We start from the raw sequence: 20,327 nt of genomic DNA, 5'->3' as shown, positions 1-20,327 counted from the left end.
TATTTCCCTGAGGCATAGGCGTGATCACACCTCTCCCCTTCTCAATAAACTCAAGTGGCTCCCTATTACCTCTAGGATCAGCTACAAACTCCTCTCTTTGGCATTTCCAGCCCTTCACAGCCTGGCTTCCAACCTGCCTTTCCAGTCTTATTATGGTCTAGCCAAATTGCCTATTTTGCTGTTCTTCACTTATGGTGTTCCATTTCCCATTTCTGAGCCTTTGCCCTGGCTGTGATGCACTTCTTCCTCACCTCCACCTCTTAGGAACCCTAATTTTCTTCAACATGGGGCTCAAACATCACTTCCTACTTGAGGTCTTTCCTGATTCCCCAGCTGCTAGTGCTTTCAAAAAATTACCTGCATTTACTTTGTATGCACGTATACATATACATACATACATACATACATACATACATATATATATATATATATATATATAAAATTTAACAAATGTTCTTCAGTTAACTGATAGCCCTTTTATTCAATATCCACCTTCTCTAACGTCAACTTAGTTTGAGAGTCCCTTAAAAAAATCCTACCCCATGGGGTATTCAAAGAGAGAAGGTGAGGTCCATTGAATGCAGTTTATGTCTGAAGTTTAAAAATAAAAATTACAGCTTGAGCCTAAAATGGTAAAGTCCTTTGTCGTGCCAGCTGGAGCCATCCCAGAGAACTTTATTTCAAACCAAACAGTGGCACAATTCCAGGATATAAAGGCCAGTCCTGCCCACTGATTCCCAACCTCCATGTCTAATCCCAGAAAAGCAGACCTCTGTTGGCATGACCCTATGATCTCAAATGCCTGTCTAAATATTGTCAAGGCACCTTTCATTTCAAAGCACCCTCAATATTGTACAGTTCCCACCAAAGAGGATCTTCCCTCTTATTTATTCCTTTATTGGTTTGTTTCTGGCCTTCTCCCCCAAATAAACATCCATAACAATTTGGGGTGAGATAGGGACTTACGTTTGGAATTTATTAATGAGGTAGGGTCCTGGTGAGAATTTAGAGGAACATAACAAGAACAATTTTTGAACAAACTTATTTTATTACCTTTGCAGTAAGTGCTGAAGCCAATAGCTACAAGTAGCTTTGTTAGGAAAGGAATAAAATCTACAAGCTACTCATAAGTCAAGATTATTGACCACAAGTATCCAGCAGTGGCCATATCCTAGATATGTATATCTAGAAGCAAGAGCCCTGGGGATCTTTTAATACATGTTGTTGAAGATGCTGATGAAAGATTACAGAGTCTCAAAGTTGGAACACATCTCAGCAGTGATCTATTCCAATCTATTTCTGAACAAGAATTCCCTCTTGTAATGTATTGAAAAGAGTACTAGGTTTGGAGTTAGAGACCTGAATACAAAATCCAGCTCTGTCACCTGTGTGACATGGGCCAATCACTTAAGGTCACCATGCCTCAGTTTCTTCATCTATACAATGAGGGTGTTGAATTCAATGACCTTTAGGTCCCTTCTGATTCTATACTGATGATCTCTATTACATAATCATCGAGTTTCTGAAACTACAATGATGAGAAACTCACTGTCTTCTAAGGAAACCCAATCCATGTCAAGACAACTCTTATCCCTAGGAAAAAAGGTCCTTATATAAAGTCAAACTTCACCCCTCTACATGTTTTCCCCATGGCTTGTAGCTCTGCTTTGTGGGACTAAGAAAAACAAATCTAATCCCCATCTTCCATGCAATAGCTGTCCTTACATGGAGTTATTTCCTTCTCAAGTCTTCTCCTCACCAGGCCAAATATGCCCACTCCCCAACAATTGATCTTTCTATGGTATAATCTCTAGGCTCTTAACATTCTTGGTCACACTTCTACCGAAATCTTTTCAGGGGCTGATTCTTCTCAGCTTTGTATCAACTATAATTTTTTAATAATGCCTTTTGTTTTTATATCATATTCATCTCCTAATATATCTACCTTCCTCCTTTACCCAGGCAGTCATCCCTTATAACAAACATTTTTTAAAAAGAAGTGGGGGGAAAAAGCAGTTTAGCAAAACCCACAACATATCAACCACATCTAGCACTACATACAATATTCCACATCCACATTCCTCCAGGTCTGCAGAGAAGGGAAGGTTGCTGTTTTATCTTTTATTAGAGGTGGGGAAAAGGTATCTGAAGTACAGAAGACTGGCTGAAATGCATAAAATGGGTGGGTCTCAACCCTTCTCTGGGCCCAAATTTGGCCCAGACTATTGACAAATAAGGTTCAAGTTTGTTTTATTGTTCTTTCCATTTGTATTGTTGTAGTCATTGTTAATACTGTTTTCTTGGTTCTATTTACTGCCTTACTTTATCATTTCATGTAAGTCTTGTCATGCTTCACTGAATTCTTCCGATTCATTCTTTCTTACCATGTAATAACATTCCATTATATTCAGGTACCACAGGTGGTTCAACTATTTCTAAATCAAGAAGTACCCACTGTGTTTCTAGTTCTTTGCTATGACAGAGTAGAGTTATGAATGTTTGGATATATTTGTTGGTGAAGGGAACAAGCATTTATTAAGTGCCTACCACATGCCAGGCATTGTGCTTAGCACTTTACAAAAATTATCCCATTTAATCCTCACCACAGCCTTGGGAGGAAGGTGCTATTATGATCATCATATTACAGATGAGGAAACTGAGGCAGACAGAAGTTAAAGCCACCAGCCTGGTAGGTATTGGAGGCTGGATTGGAACTCTGGTTTTCCGGACTCCGGACTAAGTGCTCCATCCATTATGCCACCTAGACTTTTCTTTCTGTTTTTGACCTTGTTGTGCTGTGTGCCTAGCAGTGGGATTTCTGGGTCAAAGCATATGCACATTTTGCTCACTTCTTTAGCACAATTCCAGATTGCTTTCCAGAATGTCAGGCCAATCTTACCTTAACATGGCTTCTGTTCTACTTCAATCCACCACACTCACTCACTACATACATTTCAACAAGTCCCCTCTATTCATCTACCTTTTCCCTACCTACCATAAAAAATAAAGACAATATTAATTAATTCAAGCCACTGGAGCATCTTCTCAGTCAGCAACCTCTCTCTGTAGTGTGGTGAGGGACCTAAGGGTTACTCTTTTTGTTACTGAAACCTGGTAAAAGCCCACTGTTTGTTTCTCCATGATTGCCTTGTGAGTGTGAAGGTTACAACATGGCCCTGGATGGTCAGGTGATCCATCTGGTGAAGTCCCCATGCCCCATTTTATTCTTAGCATGGAGGTCAAATCCCTGGAGATTAGTTTCCCATTTGACAAAGCTTTCAAGTACTTTGTACAGGAAGAAAGAATTGTTTCTAGGATCATCTACTTTTTGGTCCTAGTTTTCCATGGAAATAAAATATTTCAGATCTGTTAGATATAAGATTTAGTGTCAACTCCCTATTTAAAGATAAAGAAACTGAGGCCCAGAGAGCTGAGGTGACTTGTGAGTAGCAGAGGCTACACAGAACTTTCAATTCTAAATTAGGTTGTCATCATACCACACCAATACCTCTTGATTAAATCATCAATCAATAAGCACTTATTAAGCACCTACTATGTGCCAAGCTAGGCAGCAGGGTTACAAAGACAAAGAATGAAACAATTCCAATTCTCAAGAAGCTGTAGCTACGTAGTACTACAATCTTTGAGACTGAAAAAAACATTCCAACAGATCCGAGGGAGAGACATTGGGCCTAAAGGACCCCACAGACCTGGAGAATTCCTACGTGCTAAATACTGACCTTTGCCAAAAGCAACTGGTATTTTCTTTTCTTTGAAAAGTTCACAGGATCGGTTTTTAGCTTCTTTCCCTAAATGTCCAGGCAGAGCCAGGATGAAGTGTTTGTAACCTTGGGCAACATTTCAAGATCAGATTTCCACTGGGTTATACTATCTACCAGAAGCTTTGAGCCTTCACTGCAGAACATGCAACCTGACTGATCACATAATCAATACCTACATGACAGACAGTAGTAGTAAGAATCATGGCAATATCCTTCTGCAGCACAAAACCTGGAACATAGTAGGTGTTTAATAAATGTGTATTGACTTTTAGGCTTACAAAACATTTTCTTCACACCCAGACTCTAAGGTAGGGAGTACACCTTCACTGTAGCTATTACCATCATCATCTTTATTAAAGTGCCATGTTAAAGTGCAAATTGTCCCAGTCTTAAAGTCAGCAGAGCCTGGGGTTCAACCCTCACCTTTGACCCTCCCTTACCACGTAGCTATGGGTCAGTCATTTAACCTCTTGAGGACATTCTGGTCCTCATTCGTAAAATGCAGTTAATTAGAGAATCTTCCTTCCTGGGGTTGTTGTGGGGATCAACATGAAAGAAGCTGTGTAAACTTGAAAATGCTATGTAAATGTTAACTATGACTGCTATTATTATTATTCCTCTTATAATTATTAGTATTAAAATTCTAGTTTTATGAGTGTGGAAACTGAGGCTCAGAGGAAGTGAATATTTGCCCAGAGTAATAGTTAGGGCAGCTAGTGGCACAGTGGATACAGGGCCAGGCCTGTCATCTTCCTGAATTCAAATCTGGCCTTAGACACTTACTAGTTGTGTGATCTTGGGCAAAGCCCTTAACCCTGTTTGCCTCAGTTTACTCATCTGTAAAATGAACTAGGAAAGGAAGTGGCAAACCACTCCAGTATCTTTGCCAAGAAAATCCCAAATGGGATCACAAAGAATTAGACACGACTGAAAAACGACTGAAAAACGACTGGACGACAAATACAGCTAATTACTCAACTAGTCAGGATTTGAACCCACCTTTTTTTTTTCCTACTCTACTATAGTGTCCTTAGCACCCGGGAAGGGAAGTGTCTAATTTTCCCCAAATCACTTGGGTGTCAGAGTTAGGATTCAGACTCAGGTTTTCTCACTACAAGTCCAACACTCAATGGAGATCAAAATGTTCAGGCCTTAGAAACATACATTTTACAAAAGGACATTTTTAAGGTACCCTCAGTGCAACCACCCCTCCATGCTTACTGCATATAAGGTGTCTATGTACCCCACCTACCCTTATTCCAAATGCTGGTCTGACCATGGCTCTGACGCATATCCTTATCTCATGCAGCTGTTGAGATGCTGAATATGTTACGTGCTTTCTTTTGATTTGTACTGAGAATCACAGACCAGCAGAACCTTTAGAAGGGCCTTTGGAAGTCACCCTATCTCAGCCCTTTACATATAAGCTAAGAACATGCAGCTAACAAGTATGGCAGCACTGGGCTTGGACTGAGTTCTCCAGCTTGGAATTCAGTGCTCTTTCCACTCTCCACTCAGTATGTTCCTTTATAGTCGAATCAAGACTAAGATTGTTTTCAGCTGCACCTTTTTTCTCCCATCCTCCACAGATCATTGCATCCAAGCCTTCCTTTCTCCCACCTCTCAGATGCTGACACCATTTTCCTCCCGTTTGTTGGAGCCACACTGGGAATAGCATCTTCCCACAAGTTGCTTTTTATATGTTTTGATCCAGAGAAGTGTCCTTCACGCACTTCAGCACATCCTCAGATGACATGGCTTCTCATGTTATGCATTTATTTCTCAAGAGTTTGCAGGGCAACTGGTTCCAAATTATTTAAAGGGGCCTCTACCTTACCTCCTTTTCCTGGGTAGGCAATTACTTTTCTGCAAATAACTGGACTGGGCAAATAACTGTGTCCACAATTAGCTAATGGCCAGCTCGATGAGCCACTTATCCTTTCAAACTTGGCTTTTATAGTTGTATGATTAAGCAGAAATTCATCTTTTTTTCCCTCTTCTGGTTTAGAGATTCATAGCCATAGCCGTTTCCCACTCTCATTTCCCCAGGGTGTCTTACAGTACCAGCACAAGACTTCCACTTTTTTCTTTCCCTTTGAACATGGTGTATTTTTATTCATGCAAACAGTGGCAACTAGAGTTTGCACTTCTTAAGAACCTTTCATTCTCCTATCTTTAAGCATATTATAAATGCAAACCAATTCAACCTTCTAGGAAAATCAACAACTATCACTATTATTTGACTTGACAAATAGAAAAGTATAAGGAAAAAAGGACCAGAATCCCAGAACAAGTCATGGAATTCTGAACATCGACAGCAGCGTCTTCCTCCAGCAATGTCTTTTTCCAGCAGTGAATATCAACTTCCCAAATATATCTTCTTACAAAAATATATGCCTTTCAGAAACTTACTATCACCTGATTTTTCCTTTTAATTTTTCTTAAATAACTAAAGTCAACTAAAATGTAATTTCTCTTGTAGGATCCCTCCTCCAGTCCATGTATTAGTTACTGCTTTTGTTTCCAACATTAAATCAATTTGCTTTTTAAAAGAAGAAAAAAACTTTAAAAAATTTTCCTTATTTGTAATTTTGGAGGAAGACATACCCCCCAACCTGTGTATTAAGGGACAAAAAGGTAAAAGTAATACATTTATATTCATGAAGATAATTCAGTGTATTTGTTCGGAAGGGAAGTCATGCCCTCCTAGGCAGCATCAGTCACTTTCCCATCCTACCATTTTCCTTGGAGGATTGGAAAGTTGAATATCAATCACCCAAAAAACAACCAACTAATTATTAGCTGCCTCTGATATCCAAGCACTGCAACCTTTTCTGTCTTTGTGATTCTCTTAGGTGGAAATAAACTAGATGGAGAAATCATCCCTCATGTCTCAGGAGAGACTAAAATACCAACTTTGTTTTCATTCCAGTGGTCTCTGCCCTCCTTCAAAGGCCTTTCTCTGTTGTTTTCTTAACACAGCATTAAAAAGACAAGTATATAACAAGAGAACAGGGGGTTAAAGAGGAAGAGAAAGGGGGAAAGTAAGCTAGAAAGCAGGGGAAACACCTGGATTAACAGTGAAAGCAGGTGAGAGCCTCAGATCAATGAGGGTATCTGGCACAAGAAGTGTGGTTGTCTGGCCAGAGAGTAAACAATATACACAGATCTAAATTCATATGTCTGTGGAGGAAAAGGAGACCCACTGATGGCCTCTCCAAGCAAGGCCAGAATGGGGAAAACGGTTTCCACTTACCCAGCACAAGGAGTTCTACCGAGTCCTCGTTTTTGCCCTCCACATCATCAGGGGTGGTGACAATACAGTAATAAAGGCCACTGTCTCCCCACATGACTTTCCCAATCTTGAGCTCTGCACCTGTCACACAAAAATGAGAAGAGCCATAGGATCAGAGAGGTCCTTCAAGAGGGAGGCCAGCTCCTCCATGTTGCAGGTGATGAGACTGAGGCCCAGAAAGATGGCGTATTAGTGGAAAAGCACAGATTCCTGACTTGTTGGCCCTGTGCTCTTACCACTATACCCCATAAGCCCAAGCCTAAAAACCGTTGGGGCAAACCCAATGATGACAAGATAGGAAACAGAACCTGGGAAGGCCTAGAAATTGGCCTCTTTCCCCCGATTATTCCCTACCTCTCCCCTAAGTATTACCTTAGCTCCCCCATAATTAAAAAATTGTCTGTGGGGGCAGCTAGGTGGTGCAGTGGATAGAGCACCAGCCCCGAAGTCAGGAGGACCTGAGTTCAAATCTGGTCTCAGACCAAACACTTGACACATACTAGCTGTGTGACTGGGGGCAAGTCACTTAACCCCAATTGCCTAAAAAAAAAAAACAACCAAAAACTGCCTGTGGAAAATTGGGGTAGTATGCCTCTAGTAGAAATGCTATGCTCTGAGACATACTTACCTCCATCTCTTTCTCTTCCTCACACTGATGTCTCTCCCAACCCCTATTCCCTTTCCATTCTTTCCTCTCCCCATTGGACACACAGCATGGCTTATCCCATGTTAGTAAGTCCCTAGGCTAAGTGGATTGCTACCTCATTGTACAATCCTATAGAATACAGATAATGTCAGATTTGTGGTTAATTCTAGTGTAGTTCCATAGGTGGATATATTCTTTGGAGAATGTCGATGCCTGGGATAGTCTCTGAAATCCCAGAAAAAATCTTAGAATAAGTGCAACTCTCCAGAAATGAACAGGATTCACAGAGATTTTCCAACCCAAGAATGATCCCAGGTCAGCCCTAATTCTCTAGGCCTAGTCTTGCATAAGAAATTAAGGTCAAGGAGAAGGGGGAGATAAGGCTATTAGATCTTAAATTTGGGGCTGAAAAGGGCCTTATGGGTATTTAGGACATTAGAGAATTTCAAACAAACCGTACTCTCCCTCATTTTACAGAAGAAGAATCTTCAGGTTCAGAGAAATTATTACTTGAAAAAAGTCACACATTGGTGTTTTGAACCTCTCTTTTCCCTGAGTCAGAAATAACTGCGAAAAGTCTGCCATGTGAAATAAGGAACACCAGGGTATGTTAGCACACAGTTTGAGGCCCAGCAAAAGAAGGAAGTCAAGTCTATATCCAGGACCTGCTATCAACAACATGCTGAAACAATGTCTGCCCAGGACTGAGCTCTGTCTCTTCCCTAGACAATTCTTTGCAGTCTAACTCCAGAGAGGGGACAGAGCACTGGGCTTGTGATCTAAATGCTAGGCTCCAATCTTAGCTCTATCCCCACCTAGCTGGGTGACCCTGGCTATGTCTCTGAGCTTCGGTTTTCTCATTTGTAAAATAAAGATGAGATCGCATAGGGAAAGCATTACCCAAACCCTGAGATATCAAATATAAGTTACTATTCCACCCAAGTAGCTGTTAACTCTCTTGGTATGCCTTTGTCCCACATGGTCAATTATTTCAATTATTTATAGGGTTAGAAGGGCCATCAACAGCTCTCCCTCTCTCTCTCCCCACAAGGTGAGGATTGTGTTAGAACAACAACAGACACCCACTAGACCTAATTACCTTCACCAAAGGTGATGTCTCTTCCTCGGTAGAACTCTCCAAGGGTGACAACAGCACCTTGCTTTGAGGCCACAACTCGCACTGTCCGCCTGCTGTCTACACAGTCCAGATAGGGGTCCCACTCAAGGTTCCTTTTGCTGAGTGGCTGGGCCCCAGCAGTGGCCATGCCCAAGGCTTCCTTCATTCGATCCTGGCAGTAGGACTTGAATTTCCACTGGATGACGGCCGGCTGCTGGGAGGACGTGCTGAAGCGGCAGCTGAGCACAACTGGCTGGAACAGCATGGCTTTCTTTGACCTTTCGGGTACAATGACCTGCAAGCCTTCCACTACTGCTGTGAAAGCAAAAACCACAAACCTGATGTTATATCCACATATGAAGAGAGGATCTCATCCCTTGGGACTTAAAATGTGAGAATGACTTGGTGCTAGGCAAGCTGAATCTCATTTCTGGGGCTTGTTTGATAGGTCCAGTACTAGATGGAACTGGAGTCAGGAAGATCTGAATTCAAATCTAGCCTTAGACACTTAACAGCACCATGAACCCAGGCAAATCATATACCTTCTCTCAGATTCAGTTTCCTCATCTGTAAAATGTGGATATAATTGTACCTACCTCACTGAGCTGTTGTGAAGCTTCAGCAAAATAAAATATATAAAGTACCGTGCAAACCTTAAGATGGTAGCTATTATTATCTCAATGTAACATCAGTCTCAAGCCTAGACATCTGCATAAGACTCTTATAATTAGGTGATAATATGATAACTTGAGGGCAGCTAGGTTGTGCAGTGGATTGAGTGCCAGTCCTGGAGTCAGAAAGATTCAACTTCAAATCTGGCCTCAGACAGTTACTAGCAGTGTGACTCTGGGCAAGTCACTTCACCCTGTTCGCCTCAGTTTCCTCATCTGTAAAATGAGAAGGAAACAGCAAACCACTCCAGTGTCTTTGCCAAGGAAAACCCAAGTGGGGTCACAAAGAGCCAGACACAACTGAAATGAATGAACAACCATAACAAATGATTACTTGATGCTCCGTGTCTCTGTGACAGGTGTACTGAGTGAGAGCCTAGGAGAAGAAAGTTGGTCTTTTGGCAGAATTCTAGCTTTGAGAGAGGTCACATACAGTTTTAGGTTCTCTTCAGAGAGGGCTCCTTGAAGGCAGACAAAGACTCTGGGAAGAAGTGGCATAATGAGGAGCTGGCCTGGTTTCCCCATTAGAGACTTTGTGGCATTTCCCCTTAGCCAAGATTGAGTATTCTCTTGATGGAGTTCTTCCTCTTGACCTGCCCATGATCATCCTCTCTTCCCTGATACTCTCTCCTCTCTAGGTTTTCATGACATTACCCTCTCCTGGTTCTCTCCTTACCTGTCTGCCTTTCCTTCTCTGCCTCCTTTGCTTGATCTTCATCTAGATTGCATCTACTAACTACGGATGTTCCTCAAGGTTCTTTCTTGGGCTGCCTTCTCTTCTTCCTCTCTACTACTTCACTTAGTGATCACGTCAACTCCCATGTATTCAATTATCATCTCTAAGTGAATGACTCTCAAAACTATTTGTCTAGCCCTAATTTCTCTCATAACATTTAATTCCTTATCTCCAACTACCTACTGGACATCTTGAGTGAATTGAATGTCTCATAAACATCTTAAACTCAACATGTCCAAAACTATCTTTCTCTTCTATCCAAATTCTCCCTTCTTCTTAACTTTCCTATTATTATTGAGGGTACCGCCATCCTCCCAGTCACCCAGGCTCCTAATCTAGGTGGCATCCTCAACTCCTCCCTCTCCCTCTCATCCTATATAGCCAATCTGTTGCCCTGTTATTTCTATCTTCAAAACATCTCTCATATACTCCTCCACTTCTCCCTGGAGACTACAACCACCCTATTGCAGCATGTTGTCATCTTTGGTCTCCCTGCCTCAAGTCTCTCCCTCCTCCAATGCATCTTCCAGTCACCTGTTAAACTGATCTTTCTGAAGTGCAAGTATGACCACCACCATGATCCCTCCCCCATTATATAACCTCAGTGATTCCCTACTGCCTCTAAAATCAAATACAAAATCCTTTGTTAGATTTTTAAAGCCCTTCATAACCTGGATTCATCCTACTTTTCCAGTCTTCTTATACTTTACTCCCTCCAATATACTCTGTGATACAGTGACACTCACTTTCTTGATATATCTCCTACAAGACCCTTCATCTCCGAGCATTGAGCCTTTTCCCTGGCTGTCCCCCATTCTTTGAACTTTCTCCCTTTTCATTTCCATCTCCTGGTTCCCTTGGCTTTCTTCAAGTCCCAGCTAAAGTTAAACCTTCTGCAAGAAGCTTCTCCCAGCACCTCCTAAATCCTGGCGCTTTCTGTTTGAGATTATCTCCAGTTTATCCTGTATATGTATAGTTGTTTACATATTGTCTCTCCCTTTTGACTATCAGCTCCTTGAGAAAACGGACTATCTTCTGCCTTTCTTTGTATCCCTAAGGGCTTAGCCCAGAGCCTGGCACATAATAAATTCTTGTTGGTTTGATTTGATTTGGAGCTCAAATATCTTGTTCCAGTGGGAGAACCCATTCACTCTCATCCAAGGGGAAATTCTGCAGTCTTGAATGTGACAAGATGGAACTAGGGAATGCTCAAGGTGTCAATTTCTCTACATGTAAGCTTCTTCTTGGAGTCTTTATTTCCCTCCAGGGACCTCTCCTGAAAGAAGCCTGGAAGTCAGAAGACCAACTCTCCTCTTTCTACGTCCATCTTTCACACAGGCATAGAGAATCAAGTAATCATTATCTCTACCAATTGTAAGAGCCCTACATAAATGCCCAAGCTTGAGTACTAGGTTGCAAAATATATACATGATTCAATATGGTTCCTAGAGTAGCAATATCTTAAAGAAGTATTTACAGAGTTCCTTTTCTATATCCCTGATGGCCCTTACCAGCTCTATTCTTGAAGCTAGAAATGGGACACATAATACAGTGAAATAACTGTAAACAATATTGGAGTCTACTTGCCTGAATACAGATTTATCAGGTGTAAAAGGCTCTTTATAGGTACTAATTGTATGACTTAGATGGACAAAAAGACAGAATCACAGAATCCTGTCAGTTTGACCTTCACAATACCTCTCTTACCAGGGGCTGTGTGAGCTAAAAGGAGGCCCCTTGAGTTACAGTAATCACCTCCTATTTCATATCCTTGCTTCCATCATTTCCTCTTTCTAATCTATCCTCCACAATACTACCCAAATTGTTATATGTCACAAGTCTGACCATGTCACTGGACTGCTCAAAAACCATTAGTGATTTTCAATACCAACCCCTCTGCCTAGAACTGAAGCTCCTGTCTGGTTCTCACTTACTTTTCCAGTCTCATTTCATTCTATTCCCCTTCACAAACTGTATATTCTAGCCAAACTGGGCAGCTAGTCTTTCCCCAAGTTTAACACTCCATCTCCTACCATACATTCAAAAAGGCCAACCCTACCCTTCTCCTCATGACAGGAATGCATTGCTTCCTCATCTCAGCCTCTCAGAATCATTGTCTCATACTCTAAAACTCCTTTAATGCTCAGCTCAGGTGTCATTTTCTCTGTGAAACCTTTCCTGACCCCTCCATAGTTTTCTTTCCACCACATTAATTTAGGAATACATTATCTTCACACAATCCTACTTTATTGTCTCACTGTGGTATGGCAGTGACCCTAGGATTTCAAAGGCTATCCCAATAGAGATTAGGTTCTGATAGGTTCTACAATATTAGAAAAGCTTCTAATATAGCCCTAGCATCAGACCAAGTCTGTTTTCTGATAAAGAGGCTCAACGTCAGGAGGATGACCAACTAATGATGAATTTTTTTGTCACATCAAGCCATGAAACAAAGAAAAATAGAAAATGTCCCTTATTCATGTGTAGCTCCCTTCCAATTCTGCAGTGGTATGGCATAGGGCAAAAAAGGGAAAAGAGAATGCTAAGAATCATTCAACTTTTTGACCATCTGGAAATACCAATTTGACTTAGTACCCTAAATATGAGATGTCCAACAAAGGACATACTACCAGAGCTGATGAATCATATCAACCTTAACATTCTTGCTATAAATGAAACCAGAAGAAGGAAGTTGCAACCAAATGAAAGATGGCTCACAGGTGCTACACAGAGAGGCAAAGAAAGGAGCTGACAGCAACAAGAAACATTATTTCATGGGATTTGGGACATTTCATATTGCAGTATTGATAAGCATTTGCAAAAATATGAAAATAATGGCACCACCATGAAAATAATGCAGCTCATGTACCACTATGGGTTGCTAAGGATGAAGTTGTAGAGAGATTCCACAAGGAACTCATTAAAACCCTCTACATTTAATCAATTTATACTCATACTCAGTAACATCAAAGTAAAAGTGAGAAAAGATAAGGATAGCAAAAGGTATATGGGAATGTGTGGTTCAGGAAGAAGAAAAGCCAAAGACCCATGGACCACATGGAAGCTTGACACCTTTACATCATGAACATACTCTTCAAGAAAAGAACTGATAGATGTGGGACATGGCAAGCACCACAAATAACACTACCACAAAATGAAATAAACTGTGTTCTAGAGCTAGGAAAATGATTGGCATTATTTGTGGCAATTATCTGTTAATCAGTTGTCTTTATAAAGTTAAACCACTGACTTGTTGGGGCAAAGATCAGAATCAGTAAATTAATTAGTAAATTAGTAAAAAAAAATTAGTAAAAAGTAAGAATAATAATAATGAGAAAAACGATATGGTAGACAATGAAAACAAATCAATCCTAAATTACTTACACAAGTAATCAACAATGACAAATGGGACATGTATATAATGGCCATCACACAGATCATAATAATTTTATAAAGAGTTTTAACCACTACAAATCTACTGCCACAAGAAGACCAGAAGAACCCAGGAAGCACATTAGTCAGCAAACATTCAGCCAACTTGCCAACTGCAGAGAAATGGATGCTTAAGGCAATTTCAATTTAGAATATAAACTCCTTTGAGAAGTCTTGAGAAAGACTAAGAGAAAGATAGGAGAAAATTATGAGCAGTATCATGAAGTAGAGAGAAGTAGTGTGGAGGAAAATTAGTTTTAAAAAATACTTAGTAAGAGATACAATTAAGCAAAGTTATCCCAAAGACATATAAGGATAAAAATGGAAGGACAACAAATAGATGAAAAATGAAAAAAGATCTGCAAAAATCCTATAACCATAAAACCTATAACCATCCTATAACCAAAATCCTATAACCTTTCACCATCAAGGACAGAAGAACCACCAACTTGGAACCCAGAACCCAAGTCCTACTTGTGCTCATAGGGGAAGTAGAAATGGGCACTAAAGAGAATGAAGTAGAGAAAAACAAGGGGATTGGATCAAGGATATACAGAGGCAATCTATGCTGGAGGAGACATGATTGGTAAAGCAGTATACCAAAAGCATAGACCATGTACCAGATCTTATTAATACCAAGAGGTTGACCAAGGAAACAACAACTTGTGATGTCTTTGCCTACGTCTATACAAAATCTTCACAAGTCACTGATACACAAACTGAGAACGTCCTCAGTGAGGGAACAAGTGGGTTTTCACAATTGGTATTCAACAACAGACCACATCTTTACCACTTCACAATTAATTAAAAAATGTAGAGAATAAGTGAACCTATTTTACTTGTTGATTATGAAAAAGCATCTGATTCTGTACAGCAAAAGTCCACCTTACTAGGTCTTTTCCAAAAGTGACTCCAACTCATAGATCAAAATCATTCAATATTCCTTTAAAGACATAATAGAAATAACCCTTAGACCAATGAATGACTCTCTGATCATAAACATCATCAGATGGGGCATTAAAACAGGGAGATGCATGCTCACTAAAGGTACTAGTCATTGTGTTAGAAGAGATCCAGCACAAAGTCCACATTGAAGAGATTTTCTTCTATGAATGGTGAGGACTTCCAAATAAAATCAGATAATATAAGTGCTTTGCAAACCTCAAAGTGCTTTACAAATGATGATGATGATGATCCTATTTGCAGATGATGTTGGTTTGTTTAATCAAGCTCTGGAACACTACAGATCTGCATCAATTCTAAAGAATTTGCCCTGACCACCACACAGGAAAGACCAAGTAGACAAAGAATGTCTATTGCATAGGATAAAAAAAAAACTTATTAGTATGTATACAGACAAACAGTATGGATGAACATGAATTGAATCTGAAATTGAACAGGAAGAAAAGTGTGGTCTGGAATGCCTTCAGGAAATTCCACACCTCCTTTAATTCTAACTTCCCTATGAAAACAAAGATCCATCTTTATAACACCAACATTCTACCAGTGTTGCAATAAGACACCAAAACATGGAATACAGCAATCTCCAAAGAATTTTAAATGACTAACATGTGGACGGTAATGGAAAGGCACCAGGTGGGTATAAGCAGGCTTCAACATATAACTAATAAGGAACTCTGAAGTAAAATAGAAATAAAAGATGTCATCAAGGAAATGCATGATTGGAGGAGAAGATTAACTGGTCATATGGCAAGGGTAAGGGATGACAGGTGGATAACAAGAGTGTTTCACAGGTATCCTCACAATATCACATAGAATTAAAATGATGTTAATTAATGAGTATCTAGAAACAATAGAATTTGCTTTGGTTAGATTTAGATATTAGAATGATGATAAGCCACTTGAAATGCTAGAAACATCTTCAAGTATTTATATATACTTATATGTCTGTATATACATGCATATTTGTGTGTATACAGATACACACACACACACACACACACACACACACACACACAAAACTCACTTTGCAACACCTCTATCCTACCAGTAATTTTAGAAGAGTCTACATCTTCTGGAAATGTATAAAAACCCAAAACAGATGACCCTTTATTTTTCTCCTTATAACTTAGTTAATATTTCATATTTCCTTATTTTTCAATAGTATCTTATGAAATATCACTAATATTTTTATTTCTTAGGTGAAGTGGTATTCTCTTAACCAAGAATCCTCCGTGACACTTTATCTGCCTTGTTAAGCATCACCACTCTAGGATGTTACATCTGGATTACTTATATCAACTTTATTAATAGGTATAGTAAATCAATTAACAGTAATACTTAAATATTCAAATAATCAAAATTATATCACAGAAAGTTATTTTAAAAAGGACTTTAAAAGGAAAAATACTGTGGATAACTACATTTAAAAAACCTAGTAATGTATTGTTTTTTTTCCCTAGTAGATTCCTCTGACGCTGGCATATCTGATAAATTCTGGACGAAGAATCTCTACAGTGGGTCCCTGTAAATGGAAAGGTCACCACAACAAATTCTGTATTAGCCTCTTCTGTGTAAGGCTTGTGTTGTGTGGACTCCTACAATGTAGCCCCTTCATGTGAAGAATAGGCCACCCACTCTGGACTAGCTCACTCATCCTAACCTGCCCTTATGCTGGCAGGTCTGGTTTGTTAGAGAAGAACCACCATCACATAGCTATAACTAAACTTTCTCAGGGTTCTGGGGGTAACCCTGTTATGAGGGGTGTCCTTTTCATCTACACAAAACCAATCCGTCACAATGATGACACCATTAATTCTTAAACCTAAAACATGTACTTAATGACAAGATAACATCAGTAATAATCAATACATTATAGTTACTCTGTCTAAAGCCAATATAGGAATAATTGATACATCACATTCCATACTATCCCACCAATGCATAGAGTGAAAGAGGGTGGTACATATTTACAGAAACTTAGCAGGGAGACATAAGGGAGGACGATTTATGTACTCCTGGCACCTAACAATTCTAGACTGTAGGCCTTGATATCCTTGTTCCCTTTATAATCTGTACCACATGAGTCTACTCCTGTGCTACTATCCTTCTACTCCTCATAGCTCTTTTCCTGGGCAAACTTATCCTCCTCCTAATCTTCAGAATGATGAAGCAATGGCAATCCTTTTAAACTCAGTCATTAAAAGAGCACTCAAATTGTGTTACTTTATCATGATGACAAGCAGTTCCTATAAGCTAGAAAACTACCAAGCTCCTCAGATTGGCTCTCTAGACAATACAGAAAAGACTGAGGCAGATTCTCACTCAACAGGACACTGTGTTGTCAAATCAGCTTTAACCTACAATTATAGTAAAGCAGCTATAAAACCTGTTTTCCCTCTCAGACTAGAAAGAAGCAAAAAGCAACCAGGCACTTCTAAGAGGCTTCCCCTCTTTTAAATTGCAGATGGTACTAAAAAGCAAAAGGCAGAATATAACTGTCTTCTAATGGGTCAATCCGCAGCCTCCGTAGTACAGCAGATGAAGCCTTCCTAAAAGATGACTGTGCCTGATAGCCTCTTCTTGCCTAGCTCCTCCTGCCTTCTTAACTGCTTCTGCTGGGTGATTCAATACTTAAACCACCTTAAATCAGAGCTTCCTGGTATTTCTCTTACAAGATAAAACTGAGAAAATCCATCTTTCTATTAGTTATGAAACCAACAGTCCTTATTTAATCATCCCATAATCTCCAAAAAGTTATCTGATTTGCCATTTTGTGTTACCCTCTCAAATTCTAAAAAGTCACATGTAAATGAGCCAAGGGACCATAATGCCTTGCAGCTTCACTCTTTTTCTGTCTTTAAACGGGACCTTTAGTTTGTTGTATTAGATATTTCCCAATTACATTTTAATCTGGTTTGGGCTATACTCAGGAGTATTATGGAAAGCATGTGGTCTATTGGCTTGATGTTTGAAATCTCTTACTATTTATTTATATTTTATTACATTGAATTACTTTAACATCGTAATTCATCCTCAAACCCTTGTGACTTCATTAGAGAATAAATGAACACTGACAAGTGAAGTAATGTGCTCCCTGTTATCTAGAATGCCTGCAAAATAGCTAGAGCTGGCTGACTCATTATGAATATTGTTACCTTGCACCATACTGTCTACTTGACCACACCACCTTTCTATTATGCTTCCTGTTCAGATATTGTACCCAGGAAATCTTAACAGAGAAGGTAGGAGCTATATTGAAATACTGGGTTGTTTGGTGGGTTTTTTGGAGAGTTAAAGCACTGGGCTTTTTCAGCTAGGTAAGTACTAAGAATAACCTACCTCCTAGCTCTCTGTTCTCTGTTACTAAGATTAGCCACTTGTATACAGCATTGGATTCTTTTAACCAATTATTAACAGAGATTTACTTAGTTCTTAGTTCTTAATACTACATACATTTGTTTGTTCAGGACAAATTAGTATATGTATAAACTATATATTAATTTCCATACAGCTAGCTCTAAATAATTATGTGACTTCCAACTGGCCTAGATGTTTTACTGGTCTAGGTGAGGTTAGGAACCTAGGCATGTAGGTCCAAAGAAATAAAAAAAAAACAGTAATAAGTTTCAATTACATAGTACTTACAACTTAGAAAGCATTTTTCTCACAAAAACTCAATCACCTAGGGCACTTAGATATATGGTGTGTCCAGGGAGGACTAGCATCTCCAGTATGAGGGCTTGCTGAGCCCTTTTCAGGGCTGCTTGTCCATCATTGGTGTCCACCTCTCACCCAACTCTCACCTGTGACTCCAAGGAGATGTAGCACGCATAGCAGCCACACCAGGGTAAAATTGTCTCAGCAGATGGGCTAAACCAGGTTGAAGGTAACCAATAGGCCTCAAACCTGCTGGTGAGTTAGGAGGATGTCTATCCCAAGCATGTTAAGACTTTCCCTGGAGGAATGGGTGGATGAGAACAATTTGTTCCAACAGTCACAAAGGCAGCTGAAGCAGGCTCTATGGAACTCTTAGAACTTCATCATACATTGAAGAAGCCAAAGTCATCCACTGCATCCCAGGCCATCACCAGTTGTCCTGACTTTTGTCTTACCACTAGACTTTGGTGACTCTGGAAGAGAGAGTGAGGCAGATGACTTTGCAACTCTGCCTCACTTAAATCCAATTTGCCCGAGAGTTAAGACATCACTCTGAGATGTCATTGGCTCTCTTTGAAAATGAAGGATGGACAACAACATAAGAAAAAAACTTGAATCTGAGAACAATTAAGTAACTTAACAACTACAGCTCATTAGTAAGGGGACTGGAAAGCAGCCTTCTGATTGCTGTAACACCCAAAATCCATAGCTGGTTATAGGGTGGGTGGGGGGAGATGGAATCCTTTTGGGAAGAGATTTTCAGATGAAAGTATGGAAGAAGGAGGGTGGAAGAGGAATGGTAAAAAGCAAGGCTCCAGAGCTACACACACACACACACACACACACACACACACACACACACACATATGTATGCACACACATACACATATACACATACACACAAACACACTCATACTCACATATCCCAGGCACCCAGCAGTTTATGAAGCAATGGAAAGCATACCATACAGAAGGTGAGTAAGAAGTTCCAATTTTAGCTGTGCCGCTTATATGCTGTGTGAGTTTCTGAGTCTTTTTATTTCTGAGCCTCTTTCCATTTATTTATTTATTTATTTGCTTGTTTGTTTATTTATTTAAATATTTATTTATTTCTGAGCCTCTTTTTATTGAGACTGTATTGGTATCTTTCATGTTACTAAAATCTGAGTTAATTCTCTTTAGAAAGAAAAAAGTTACTAAAACTGAGAAATGTGGAAGTGAGAAGTTAATACAATTGGATGACATAAACTATTATTCAAAGCATTCCCTAAGTTAGAGATTCCTCCATGTGTGGTTTGGGGTAGACCAGTGGTCCTTAATCTTTTTGTATCAAGGATCCACCCCGCTTCCATAGTTTGATAAAGGCCATCCATCTCTGCTTAGGATGTCTTTAAATGTACATGATAAAATATATAGGATTGTAAAGGAAAAAAATTATACTGGAATAGTTACCAAAACATTAAAACACTAAGATCATAAACCCAAGGTTAAGAACCCCTTGGGTTCAGTATAACCTAGAGCAGAGCACTCCAAAGTTAGGAGTTACTTAATTATAAAGTTAGAAACCAGTTACTTGGACAAATATCATTTTATACCTAAAGTGATAATGAGTCAAACTATGATTATTGTTAGAAGGTAATATTGACATAGAGCCAACCTCAGGCAAAATGGTGGTCAAGATGGTCTTTGGCAATGTCTTTCTATCCTCTTCTGCTATTTTTTAAAAACCTCTTTCATTCATTTCTTGTTGGTACTACACCAGACACAGATATATCTTCCTCATCACTGCTCCTTACCTTTACTTTAAAGGAGGAAAATATTTTAAGAAGGCTTCACTAATGGTCTAGGCCTAGGATCAAACATAAAACACTCCATTTGGCCCCTCATAGACTCAACTCTGTGCCTTTCCAGACACATTATACAATACTCTCCTCCATTCTCTATAAGTTCCAGCTAAACTGGCCTTCCTATTTCTCACACACGACACCTCATCTCCCATTTTTGTCTCTCATGCCCAATATGCTCTCT

The 20,327-nt window shown here is 39.6% G+C and overlaps 1 protein-coding gene across 4 annotated transcripts in view; it reads right to left on the bottom strand.

Moving 5' to 3' along the window:
- The window catches only part of ILDR2 (immunoglobulin like domain containing receptor 2), a 93,588-nt gene that overhangs the window by 54,425 nt on the left and 18,836 nt on the right, over positions 1 to 20,327 (bottom strand). For 3 of the 4 annotated variants that reach the window (XM_020974708.2, XM_020974709.2, XM_020974711.2), the window contains exons 2-3: positions 8,823 to 9,155; positions 7,039 to 7,158 (exon numbers count right to left, since the gene is read on the bottom strand). In XM_020974708.2, coding sequence (XP_020830367.1) covers positions 7,039 to 7,158; positions 8,823 to 9,155 — 453 coding nt within the window. The remainder of the gene's footprint in view (positions 1 to 7,038; positions 7,159 to 8,822; positions 9,156 to 20,327) is intronic. The other variant, XM_020974710.2, reaches the window with a different exon arrangement.

Source organism: Phascolarctos cinereus, unplaced genomic scaffold (assembly GCF_003287225.1).
Source record: "Phascolarctos cinereus isolate Bilbo 61053 unplaced genomic scaffold, phaCin_HiC Scaffold_5;HRSCAF=322, whole genome shotgun sequence".
Lineage (NCBI taxonomy): Eukaryota > Metazoa > Chordata > Mammalia > Diprotodontia > Phascolarctidae > Phascolarctos > Phascolarctos cinereus.
Note: the sequence above shows the minus strand (reverse complement) of the source record. Positions and strands in the feature narration are given on the sequence as shown.